Source organism: Hydra vulgaris, chromosome 01 (genome assembly GCF_038396675.1).
Source record: "Hydra vulgaris chromosome 01, alternate assembly HydraT2T_AEP".
Classification (NCBI taxonomy): domain Eukaryota; kingdom Metazoa; phylum Cnidaria; class Hydrozoa; order Anthoathecata; family Hydridae; genus Hydra; species Hydra vulgaris.
This window is the reverse complement of record NC_088920.1, coordinates 44,130,216-44,144,209: the sequence shown is the minus strand read 5'-3', so window position 1 is coordinate 44,144,209 and position 13,994 is coordinate 44,130,216. Positions and strand designations below refer to the sequence as shown.

The window sequence follows — 13,994 nt, the reverse complement described above, 5'->3', positions numbered from 1 at the left end:
ATCAAAACCAGCCTTACATCTAAACGCCAGTTTAGTTAATTCCTCAGCATTGTGATTCGCACATTAGTTTGCATACCACATAGCTTTTTAAGAGTGGATTTTAGAATATCTTTTAGCGGTATTTGTTCTGAATAGCCATCTATTTGAATGTTCTTGGGAAAGCATTTAGCTTTTGAAGAACCTATACCATTATATAAAGGATATATGTGGCAGCCGATTTTTCAGCACCATTTCTTAGAAGCTGGTATGTTGATTTTGATATATCACTATTAATATTTAGTGCTGAAGCTTCATCAGGTGAATATATTTATCCAGGTTTAATGGGGTTTTTATTTCAAGTTTCCAAAATTTTTGTGCCAATTTTGTACTTAAATTCACTACTTAGTTTCAATTTTGTTGCATAAAATAATTATTGGCTAAATAAAATATTAATAACATTGTTTATTCTTTTTTTTCTGTTACAAGCTTTCAAAAGAGCAACATGGTTTCCCAACTTCATCAACTGATGATATAGCATTTAATGTACCTTAGGTGTATTGAAAATCTTGAGCTAGCCAATTTTCATTACTTCTCTCAAAATGAGTATTGCCATTGTTTGCTGCCACCAAATTTTTAGATTATATTTTTATAAAGTTTTTCACTCAGAATCCTCTAGTTTAATATCTGTTATTTTAAAGCCAGATTATAAGTGCATTAAAAAGGCTGAGCTTTATTTTATGTTTTTTTCGTAAAGCTTTACTGTTAAATAGTTTAAATATATAAACTAATCGCGTAAACTAATCGCGTAAGCTCGTAAAATTTTAAAAGTTACTGTTTATTATAGCTATGCATAAAAAAATAAAAATTTCACGCTTTTAAAAAAAAAATTTTTTTTTCATTTTACATGAAACCGCAACTGATTTTTGTGGTTTTAAATGATACTATTATACTTAAAACAATTTACAAAACTTTGAATGAGAGTATTACAAATATGTTTTATTATATGGTTTTGAATATAATAAATATTTATTTTTAAAGTTTTGTCCACCACCTGGACAAATGCTTGGAAATTGCTCTAAATTTAGTTAAAAATTATAAAAAGCGTAACTTCGAACAGTCAGCGTATCATATCATAAAAATATATCATATCAGTATCATAAAAAAAATAATTGTTTGGACAAAACAAAGTGGACAAAAAATCGACTAAAAATTTCAAAAAATAACATTATTTTTCAAAAAGCTTTAAAAATTATTTTAATATTTGGTAGGACTTCCTTTTCTTTCAATTACTGCTTCCATTCTTCGAGGAATAGACTCAATTAATGAACAATTCTCATATCAATTTCTCCCCAGGCCTTCTCGATTTGTTCAAATAATTTCTCACTGGTCTTCACATTTGCACGCTCAATCTTAGTGTCAATAATTTCCCAGAAGTTTTCTATGGGATTCAAGTCAGGGCTTTGTGCAGGCCACTCCATTACGGTGATATTCTTGTCCTTGAACCATTGTGTTACATTTTTTGACGTATGTTTAGGGTCATTATCCTGTTGAAAACTCCATTTTAGGGGCATCTCTTATTTAGCATGTGGTAACATAAAATCTTCTATTATATCTTTGCACACAAAGCGGTCCATAATTCCGTTAATTTTGTAAATAGGACCAGTTCCTGGTCCTGAGAAACATCCCTTAACCATAGCAGACGTTCCATGCTTAACACTCTTCTTGGTATATTTAATATTGTATCTGGTGTTCTTTTGTTTCCAGACTCGCACTTGCCGTCGCTTGATGTTTTCCGCTTTTAAAATCTTTAATATATTTTCACGCAAAACACTTCCTAATTTGTAGTAAGGCATTTTAAATTGCAACTTTTTATGCGATATATCACGAGTTAAATCTATTTTTAGTTTAGTTGAAAAAATAAAAATAAAGACAATGAAATCTTATAAAAAAAAAGCATTGTTTTGATTTTGTCCACCTTGTTTTGTCCAAAGAAAAATGTAGTTTGTTGAGAGAAATGTGTTATAATTTTTTTTTTTGAGATTCTTAGCATGATTCAAACGTTTTAAATTTTGTTAAGAACATATTAAACTATTTAAAAATTAATATGTACAATTGTTTTTTTAGTTTTTTGGTTTTTGATCAACTTTTGTTCTAAATTTGAGTTTGTCCACCATGTTTTGTCCGATACTGTAAATATGACCACAAAAATCTACGCCACTCATTTGCTTCTCCACATAAAAATTGGTTGTCGGAAAAAAATTATGGGATTGGCTAATATATATGCTGAATTAAACTTAATTGTTGACGTGCTCTTATAAAAGATGAACTTTTTCTGGTGGAATGTTCCAATAGTGCACGTTCATCTTTTTATCTACGCACTCTCGTATGTTACGTAACGTATGTTATGACGTATGTTATGTTAAAACTATCAACAGTCTTTTTACATAACGCACTGCGACAATATCAAAATAACTCAAGATACTATTACGGTTTAAGGCGGTATAAAAGCAAATTATAAAGACTCTATTCGAAAGTTTTAAGTTGGCTAAAAAAAATTTTGATAAGAAGATAATCATAAATTTTTTAGTGCACCGAAAATCTAAAAATTAGTAACACGGTAAATTATACAAAAAATAAAGAGTTAAAATAGAAATTTTTTCAAATTTCTATTTTAACTCTAGTAGTTGGCGTTTAACACTTGCAGGATCACAAATTAGAAATGAATGATAAGCACATATTTAAGAATTTAAAAAGTACGTAGTAAAAAAAATTAGAGATGCATATTATATTAATCATGTTATACTATATACAATACTTATATACAATATACATATTAAATACAAACGAACATTTAGAAAATTTAAAATTAAGATAGGGAAATAAGACTTTTGAAAGTATAAAATATGTTTTGAAAATATGAAAACTATTTAAAACAAGCTAGCTGCAACAAAACTTTGTTCTGTTTAATACAAAATGGAACAACATGTGAGAGCGCCATCAATTTTCATTAATTCAGAACAGTTTAGTGATATCTTATTTTTAATAGGCAGTTTATTGAAGAGTTCAACGCTTTCTGGAAACTCATCAGCTGAACGGTGAATTAATACTCCATTAGCATATATTGCATTTGCTGCATAATCTTCAGGAACATCATAGATATCATATTTTTCGGTAGCTTTACTAATAAGTTCTTTCTTAACACGTTGAGAAATTTCACTTTTTCCAAAAACAATACCGTTTTCGCCCACCATACTTGAAAAACTTTTCAAATGAAACTTTTCTGATCCCATATTTAGAGCATGAACTGGAAAATTTGAAAAAGTTTTTTTAATTGTATCCATCCCTTCCAAATTTGTTCTTTCTGAGATACCAACAAATATCTCTCTACCTGTAAACAAAACATCTCCACCATCGCAGCACGCTGACTCTTTCATTATATGAACTGTTTCAATTAAATCATCACTTACAAAGTGTTTTAAAACTTCATTTGTTTCCAGCTTTGTTGAATGCGCGCCCGGATGCGTAATCAAAGCTGTCTGACCAATCACAATTGCTAAATCTTCAACAAACACACAATCAGGCAAAACCTCATCACTTTCAAGAACAGTTACATCTTTTATTCCAGCGTTTCGTAATGCATTTATATACTGTTCATGCTGTTTAACTGCAAGTTCATAATTAAAAGGAACACTCGGTTTTCTTTGACGCAGACCAAAATCAATAATGGATTGAGGAATTTTTCTGCAAAGCGCTTTTAAATACTTCATTCTTATTTAGTTTTTGATTTTTACGAACTCGATTTAAATTTATATATATTTAGTTAAAATAAAACAAAGCTTGATTCATCTTAAGTTCACACACATTAAAACTTCCCCACACGTTAAAGTTTATATACAAGTTAAAAATAAGCTTTTTTAAGTGAACTGCGGTAATAATGATTAGTTACGGCGGTTATGGCAATTAAAAAAACAACTTTCAAAATTTTGCGGATTTTGTGAACAAAAGCTATGACGCAATTGAAACAGGTGAGTTGCAAGTGCGTCAAAAAAGAATACCGATGTTAAGTTTCTTTTGTTGAAGCGACAAAGAAGTTTCACGTCTTGTTGCGAGATCGACTAGATGGCATGCAAACATTTAGTTAATGCACGTAACGCAGTGTCATTAAAGTGTGAAAAAGTTCATTTTTCGCATTTTTAATTTTTTAACTTTAGATTGCAAATTTATATTTTAAATTTATATTGTGCAGTAACTTATTAGATATTGTAAATTTATATTGTGCAGAACAAATTTAAACCAAAACATTTTTCGAAATTCATTACACCATTTTGATTTTATAGATGTTTGTAGATAATAAAAAAAATTTTAAACTTTTCAAACTTAAAAATGCAACATTACTGTTTCTTAACAATAACTTTGAAACGCTATAAAATAAAAACGATTCCAAAAATTAAAAAAATAAAATCTTATTTTAATATGTAATTTGTTAGTTATTTAAAAAAAGAGGGGAAAAAATGAAGTACGCACATTTATTTGTTGTTGTCTTGCTTTAAGCTAAAAACTGTTCTAAATTGTGTGATAAACATTTTTTCATTTAGAAACAAAATGTCCTGTAGACGTCCGCATAAAAGCTCATAAAATACAACTTTTTTAATTTCATGTGTAAAAACTCAACTGGCCGGAAATGTCCAGAAATTTCGTAATTTAGATTTGAATCTAAGTTGTCGATACAAATTTAATTTTCAATGAGGTGGCGGATCCAGGATTTATTGATGTTTCAGATATGAAACTTTCAGGCATTGTGGAAACTTCAAATTTAAGTATGTTTGTGCTTATATTTAATATACGGATGCTGTGAAAGTAATTGCGATTGGAGTCTGGTCATAACTTTACAACGTCAAAAGATATTTAGATTTCAGCTAATCAGCATTTTTGCAACCCCCTCCTCTCTCTGGTTTTATTCCTAAAATTGGCCATTGGGTCACCTATTGTTAGTTACTCTTAACAATCAGGCTAAGGTTAGAATAAATAAATGTGATGGCTCATATACATGTAAGTGTTCTTACATGTAGTGGATCATATGAGCTGGTGAGAATCAGCATGGTGTAAGTCGGAAAAAAAAAATGAGTTAAGTCAATATTTATGATTACAAAGCATCATTCTGTTAAATTTGAGACTGGTGTAAGATGTGAGTAAAGAAACTGAAAAAGAAAAAATATTGATAAGAAAAAATTTTTTTTAAATAAATATACCATTTGCTACAAAATTTATTATTCTTTGAGAAAATATATTTTGACTAAACTCGCTTATATAAACTTTTGTTACACCTCAGTGTAAATTAAAAAGATTAACTTTTTTGCTAATAATTTTTATTTATCTGAAAATTTGTTCATTGTTAACATAACTTTTTAACTTTGTACTCCCGGAAAATTGTTGTATACCCTCGAGGTATTTATTCTGTCGGTCAATTTATATCCCATGGGATCTAAATATGTTAAAAACCAAAATAATATGTTACAAAAAACATGTTACTTTACCTTTGTTTTGTAATTATAGGCTTATAGACAAATATTTAGTTATGTATTTATGGCTAAAAATCTTTTAAGAAATATGCTGTTGATGCATATGTTAAATTGAATTTCATTTTTTTATAGCGCGAATTAAACAGACTTTTAATAATAGATAGAATCTCAATATTAAAGCGCTAATCAAAGTGACTAATACTGTGGGGCAGGTATTATCTCTAGAATAAAAACTGCTACCTGATGATTACTTCTCATATATTTCAGCAAGATAACTCAAGTGAATTTACATAAAATACAAATATCTAAATATCCAAAAGCGCAAGAAATTAAGAGTTACAAGAGATGCGTTGCAAGAGAATTCAGCGCATGCCGCATTTACTTAAATAATATATTTTCGCAACACTAATGACAGTCCTGATTTAGATTATCTAGTATTTAAAGTAAAACTTAAATCCTAGATGATAATTTTAAACACGGTGTCAAAGGTAAAGTTATAAGTTATGTACAAGAATTTCAAAAACGAAAAAAGAAAACAACCACCTTTAGGTTTTTAAATCAGGAACAAGTTGCAAAGCAAGACAGGTGTCATTGCAAATAAATGCACTTTTTTCATTTAAAGCATAATGATGATAAGAACACATCAATGATTACCAGTAAAAATTAGGCTTTTAAAATCAGAGGCGATTCTAAGATGAGAAGAGGAGGGGGATTCCTGTGTGTGGGGGTGGGGTAGTGGTGGATGGGTGGGAGGGGGTGAAGGCGTATTACACTCCACGCACACCCCTTCCCGTATAATTGACCCTCCTTGCAATTTAGTAAATGTGGAAAACTCGGACATACCACAAGATGACCTTGCTGAGAAAAAAAAAGATAATTCAAAAATAATTGACCGGACCCGTAAAAATACGGGTCTTTGTAAGTCTATTACGGCGTTAATTTTTTTTTCCAAAAATCTCCCGATTGCCAGTTTGCGCGTGTTTTCAAGCTCACAGTCATAATAAGTAGAAACCATGTAAAAATAGCTATAAAATTTTAATTGACCAATCAATATCTAAAGTTTTCTGCAAGTGGTTTAAGACATCGGTACAGACATTTTGCGTTAAACTTGTATTTGATTTATAAGAAAACAAGCGTTTGGATTATAGATCTATGTACTTTATCTTACTATTTTTTAGTTATATATTGATTATACTATTACATTGATAACATAATATCAAATTGATATTTGCAGAAAAATTATACTCCTGAACAGGGCCATGGAGAGGATAAAAATGTGCTGGTGCAATTATTTTTAAAAAAACCTTATACTTGCTCCATACCGGAAATCTTTGAGTATTATCATCTTTTGGCAGTTTTAATGGAAAGTCAATATAACCTCTGGAAAAAAAGTTTTTTATTTCTGATTGAGAAGTAAATTCTGCTGTGATGAATCCAATGTCAAATTTTGTACTTGATGTGAGTTACTACTTAATTTAGAATTTTATGTAGCAACAGGTTCAGGTTTTAACTCAATTCTATGTCAATCATATTTGTAAAAGGCTCTAAGTTTTTTTATTTTTTTTTCACTAGTTGCTATTTCATTTTTGCTATTTTTCCAAATTTACATCAGTATTTGTTTCTCATTCAGTTCGTTGTTTTTTTACACCTAATCGAAAGTGTGTCTGTATTCTTTTTCTTTCATTGTATATGCGTTTCTTTTTTCTTTTTCATGCTCCCGATTTAAGCTTTTGGATATTTCTTGTAGTCAGAATCTTAAAAAATATCAAGTTGATAAATCAAAAAAAAAAATTATTTTTCTATAATTAATTAAAAAATTTTTTTTTTAATTTGCATCAACCACCACAGTATTAAAAACATGAAAATCAACAAAGTAAGAAATTGTTAAAAAAAAAAAAACTTAAAAGAAAACAAAAATTCAAAAAGTTTGAAAATGAAACAATTTAATATTGATTTTAAATAATGTTATTAATAAATTATTATGAATAACATTATTTAAAATCTAAAATGTTAAAGAAATATAAGGTCATAAAAATATTCTATGACCTTATAAAATCTTTGAGCCCCTCAATTTGAGGAGGGTGTAAACTTTATAAGATTATAAAAGCTGAACAACAAGAGGTTATTGAATCAAATTTAAAATTCGTCGATAAATATAAATTAAGTTTCAGATTGAGAAAAAAACTTGACTTATTTCCCTCAAATTCGGGACATGGGGCCTAACGTTTTAGGGTTTCTGTTGTTCCCGGTGTCCAATCACCGTAATTTTTTGCATAGCATCGTCATTCCTCATATATATGAACATACTTAAATATGGATTTTTCTTCATGTTTCAAAGTTGTTTAGCTCAAACATCAAAAAAAGTTGTCTACGGCTTTGCAGTTTAATGCCTTTCCTTCAATTAGTAACTTACCATTTGAACTAATCAGAGTACAAACCGTCAAAACCCTTTACGTAAATCTCATACAACAAAAAAACTTTGTTAAAATTAATATATATATTTATATATATATATATATATATATATATATATATATATATATATATATATATATATAATATATATATATATATATATATATATATGTGTGTGTGTAAATGTAGGGGAGAACGGGGTGAGATGGGACAAAAGATTTTTGCTTGCGTGCTGTGCTTTAAATTTTCCACAAAAACCATACAAATCGGTTTAAAACTATAGTCCAATGAATTGTCATGTTAAATTATTGCAAAACTCATTATTTAACCATCAAATTAAGTTCAAGGGCTTGGTTATTTAAAGTGACACTGTTTGTCCCATGTCACCCCATGTTGGGGTGAAATGGGACAACTGTTGGGGTGAAATGGGACAAAAATAGAAACAAATAATTTTAAGCATTATTTTATTGTTTATTCTACTCCTTATAAAACATAACAATGCACAAAATTTATTTATGTTTAACAAAAATAAAATACCATTCTAAATGCATTTGTAACTTTGTTCAACAGGTTGCTTGATGTTTAAATTGAGTCAAAATTACCTTAATGTCTAAGGGGGTAACTTTTTTTCTTTTTCTTATCTTTATCTTCTTTTTTTCTTTTACATTCTGATAAACTTTCAACTAGTTCATTTCTTGTTGGTGCGTCAGTCAATACCAGAGACCTAGAACATTTTCTTTTTGCACTTTTTCTCTTCGCCACCCTTTCAACCGATTTTGGAAATGGCCTTATATCTTCTGCTGTCCAATGGTAGGCAGAAGTACTGATTTGCTGTTTCTTTTCATTAATAACTTCAGATACAATACACAGAGATGTGGGGATTGTTTGTTTGTCGGAATTGTCATTTGCTGGAATTGGTCAATCAGATACATAAGAACATAAAAAGCCGACATCACTGAAAACATATGGATCGTACAGGAAAATGCCAGCTGCTTTAAAACCATTTTGAATGTTTTGGGAAGTAAAGGCTTTCGTATAAGCTATTTCTAAATTTTCAGAAATGTCATATATCGTCATAGGAGTATTTGGATGTGCCTTTAACCATAAATCACATGCTGAATTGTAAAATTTCTTTAATGGTCTAAATACTGATCTGTCAAGTGGTTGAAGTTTGTGGCTGCAATGGGGTGGCAATGTTAATAGCACAACATTGCTTTCCTTAGCTTTATCCATCAGTTCAATCGATATATGAGTTTTGTGGTTGTCCATTATTAAAAGTAATGGATGATCCTTGCTAGGATGTCCGTACTACACAAAATGATCAAACCATTTCAAAAAAGTTTCTGTATTTATCCATCCACTAGGATTAGCATCACCTTTTGTACCTGTTGGTGCACCTTTAAGCATATGGCTACGAAAGTGGACACGGAGAAATATCAAAAACGGTGGAATAAAATTTCCAAGGGCATCAATGCAACCCACCATTGTAACTAGGGTTCCTCTTTCAGCAGAAGTTACCTATCCTACTTGCTTTACTCCTTTACCAGCAATCACTTTCACTGGCTTATGAACAGTTGTCAGACCTGTTTCATCAATATTGTAAACGCAATCAGAAAAAAAAAGTTATAGCGCTTCTGCACACTGTCAAGGTTTTTGAAGAAAGTATCTACATTTGTACGATTGAAACTAGTTGTTCGACTGAGGCTGGTAGCTTCTGGCGTACGAATAGATAATTTTGTATGATTTAAGAATAAATAAAACCATTCAGTTCCAGCTGTTTCACTCTTCCAGTTTTCTGGTATTTTAATGTCATTTTTAATTGCATATTGATATGCAAGTTGCTTTGTTTCTCTAACATCAAGTCCATAATGCATATTAGATGCTTGACGAAGATATATTGAAAGTTCATCTTCTTGTGTCTTATTAAAAAAATATTTATGTTGTTCTTCAAAGTATAAGTTACTGTCAGAAGTTTCTTTATTAACCTTTATTTTCTGCTGTAAACTTGATTTTCAAATTGTATACTCTTGTGCAGCTGCTCGTAGTGATAAACTGCCAGATTCGACAGCAATCACAGCAGCTTTTATTGTATGAGCATCAGGCTTTAACCAACTTGTCACTCGTTTGTACTTTCTTGGCATCTGAAAAATTATTACTCATATTACTCACTCCATTATTAAAAAAAATTATGCTCTTTTTAATTGCATTAACCAAAATCCAGATTAGGCTATAAATTTTAAATTTATTTTAATGAAAATAAAATAGTATGACAACCCTATAAAACTTATAATGTGATTAAATTTAATAAGGCTAATAGTGAAGAACTTTATTTAAACTGAATTTAAAATATAAAAATGATTGGCATTAAAACAATACTTACTGTGAAAAATGTCTTCAGAACAAAGTAACAAAGAAATCCAATATAATTATTATTATTTTCTATGATAAAAAACACTTTACTATAAAGTAAACATTGAAATCTTATTATAAACATAAACATAATTTTCTGTTCACTTGCTTTTTTACAAAAATATTGATAATAAAAGTTAAAGTACAGTAAATTAAAAAAATGATAAAATTGAACAGTGTCCCATTTCACCCCAATTCTCCTGTCCCAAGTCACCCCATCACTAGTAGGTATGAGAAACCTTTATTTTATATAGTTCTCGTAGCCATATGCTAATCATACTTCTTCAGTATACTGAATATATTTTTACGTTTATGGTTTTTAATTATTCACTATTGTTTTATTTAACTATAGTTAAATAAAACAATAGTGAATAATTAAAAACCATAAACGTAAAAATATATATGCAAACAACACATAAACATTTAATATTAATGATGTCTTCAAAATCCAGGAAAATTGTTAGATTTTTACATAATCGCAAATAATCCGAAAAATAAATACTTGTGAAACTTAAAAAACACAATAATATGAAAAAGCTATTGCAAACTTATAACATATATAAAAAACTTTTGCTTTATTAAATTTTTCACTGAGATATTGACAAGTCCCATCTCACCCCGTTCTCCCTTATATATATATATATATATATATATATATATATATATATATATATATATATATATATATATATATATATATATATATATATATATATATATATATATATATATATATATATATATATATATATATATATATATATAGATAGATAGATATATATATATATATATATATATATATATGTACATATATATATACATATATATATATATATATATATATATATATATATATATATATATATATATATATATATATATATGTAAATTATGTTAGTGTATTTTACAAATAGAGTGGTCTATATTCTTAAGGAACAGAGCAATAATAAATAAGTAAAAAGCACTTATCTCACTTTTTTCTTCAACTTGAAGTTTCACCATTGCTGGATCATCAGGAAGAGTTACTTAATCTAAAAAAAAAATTCAATTTATAGAAAAAAATATTTTACAGGAAGTTATAAACTATTATAAAAATTTTTTTAATTACTATATATTTTTCGGGAAGTTACAGAAAGTAACTATTAAATAAATTTCTTTGGAATGGGAATAGTTTAATTTGGTCATTTGTTTTTATAACTTTTTAAGAGGTATTTATTTTCGTTCCTACATTTAGAAATTAATTCAGATTTTTTATTTAATAAATTTTCCTGATTTAAATAAGTAATTATTTCAAATTTTTCTTGCAAACATAGCATACAATTTTTGGAAATGTTATTATAGGCAGGGGCAGATTTTAGAATAGACCGTTGTAAATTAAAATTTTTATTTTTTTCTTTTAAATCCCAAATATATTTGGACAGCATAGTCTCTTTAGAATATTTTTTATGTTTAAACGATTGTTTGTGGTTGGCATAACGTTTTTTCCATTCCCCTCGGTTGGAGGCGCCCCAAAAAGAGCGCCCCCAAAAAAAGCATCCTCAAAAAAGGTCTTGGAAAAACAGATGCTTTTACCTATTCTGGACTTACAAATATTCAAAATTAAAAAAAAACACGTTTAAATGCTTGCGCTCTTAGTTTAGAATTTTAGGAGGTCTGGATATCAATGAGTTTGAATATCTTGGATATCAAGGAATTCGACTCCATTACCAGATATCCTCAAATTAGTATTGTTAAGCCTTTGTTGTGCCTAGTGTTTATGGAGGATCCGATGAAAATCCTAGATTCCATAAAGTAGTTAAATTCGAAATTTGTTATTTTGAGAAGAATAACCTATATCCTTTTGAGAAGAATAACCTTTTTTTATTATGACGAACGCTCATACAATGCATTCAACCAAGCAAAGCGATGACAGGTACCTTTAAGCACAAAATTATCCTTTTTGATTCTTTTACACAAGTCATACGGAACTCACCTTTATTCTCAATTTATTTATAATTAGCTATTCAATTTATTTATAATTATTCACTGATAAAAATTAATTCTAAGTTTATGCTGATTGCATCAAAAACTGAAAGTGATCTTCCTCAAGCTACCAAACAATTTCCAATTCTTTTATACGATGCTTTTGTCCAACAATTCTATCTAGTCTAGCTGATAGAATCTGTAAAAAGTTTTTATACAAATTCATTTAAATGTAATGTCTACATTGCTTCTCAAGCCATACTGAAAAAGCATGTACCTTCCACTTCAACACTCCCTCCTCCTAAACCTGTATCAAGCGTCAGAGAGAATTGAAGGCAGTTATGGCTCTACAGAAATGTTCGGAAACTACTAAATGGTTAGATGAAAAATAAAGTTGACGCAACAGATCTGGTTGTACCTCAAAAGGACGACGACCTTTTAGTTCGTAGTGAACATTTACTACTTATCGTTTCAATCAAAGATCACTTTAACAACTTTAACAAGGGAATCAATTTATATTACAGATATCGAATTTCCTTAGTTAATTATTTCATATCTTTATTCTTCAAACTTCCTTTGATAAGTTAAGATGTAGCTATCCATTATCATCGCAAACACAATTTAAATTCAGAAACAACCTTGTTTATTTCTTCAAAACCAATGAATTCAAAGAACAATTTATTCATGTTTTTCTACATCAATTAAGTACTGATAAGAATTATAGTGAGAATATATGCCCAGCTAACACAAAACGTTCAACTAACGTTGCGAACGTTCTATGAATGCTCAAGAACGTGCTCGAACGTTTGTCGAACGTACTTGAAGGTTTTGTGTTAGCTGGATGTATAATTAAACTACAGGTAGACGGGCCCCAAAAACTCATGGACCCCAAAAGCCACACGCTCACATTAGTACCTGTAACTCATAGATAAAGCCTTATCAAGCAGCAAAATAGATTTTTTTTATTTGACAAGATAGTTTTTTGAAAAGACTGATAAAAAATAACCAAATTAGCATAAATTTTTGAAAATTACACTAAAAACAATAAAAAATTTTTTTTTAATTTTATAACATTTTGACATTATAATCCATAAATACTTGAAATTTTCATTTAAGTTTGCAAAGTAGTGTTTTTTGTAAAGATTTAAGTCATACTTCTACAAAAAAAAAAAAAAAGAAAATAAATGAAAAAGACAGTTGCTAAAATATTTAATCTTAACCAAAGTAGTGTTTCTGTGTGGTCTTAGGGGTCTCTTACTAAAAAAATATATATAAATGGATCAAAAACTCAATATTAAAATGGAGTTTAGCTTTTTTCTATTAAAATTTATTTTTCTATTAACAATCAAGTAAATTTACTTTTTTAATAATTATTTGTATAAAAAAAATTGTAACGTTGAAAAAATGAAATGTTGCTCTATCTTTAAGACAATTTAAAAGTGTTTTTATACACCTTTGAAACTATTGTCTCTTTAATAAGTTGATCAACTAATTGACTAAGAATAATGGAATTATTTTCTTATCAATGTAAGATCACTTTCTTGGTGTATCCTTCTAACTTCTAGTATCTTCATCACTTTCATGCTCAATAACCTTACGTTTGAGTGAGTTGTTGGTTACTGCAGCAGCTAAAAACATTATTGGTTTTTTTTCATCCACTTTACAAGATAACTTTCCACAGACAGATTTTTGTACATTGTGGCAAGAAGA

At 28.7% G+C, this 13,994-nt stretch overlaps 1 protein-coding gene across 1 annotated transcript; it reads right to left on the bottom strand.

Annotated features, from left to right (window-relative positions):
• Window positions 1–2,859: 2,859 nt before the first annotated feature.
• Window positions 2,860–3,924, bottom strand: LOC100213891 (N(G),N(G)-dimethylarginine dimethylaminohydrolase 1). Its single transcript, XM_065787109.1, has one exon. The coding sequence runs from the start codon at window positions 3,744–3,746 to the stop codon at window positions 2,943–2,945; it is 804 nt and encodes a 267-aa protein (XP_065643181.1). The 5' UTR covers window positions 3,747–3,924; the 3' UTR covers window positions 2,860–2,942.
• Between the last annotated feature and the right edge of the window lie 10,070 nt (window positions 3,925–13,994).

Coding starts and splice junctions, on each gene's coding strand:
- LOC100213891 (XM_065787109.1), bottom strand. CDS start 3,746: ATGAAGTATTTAAAAGCGCTTTGCAGAAAAATTCCTCAATCCATTATT.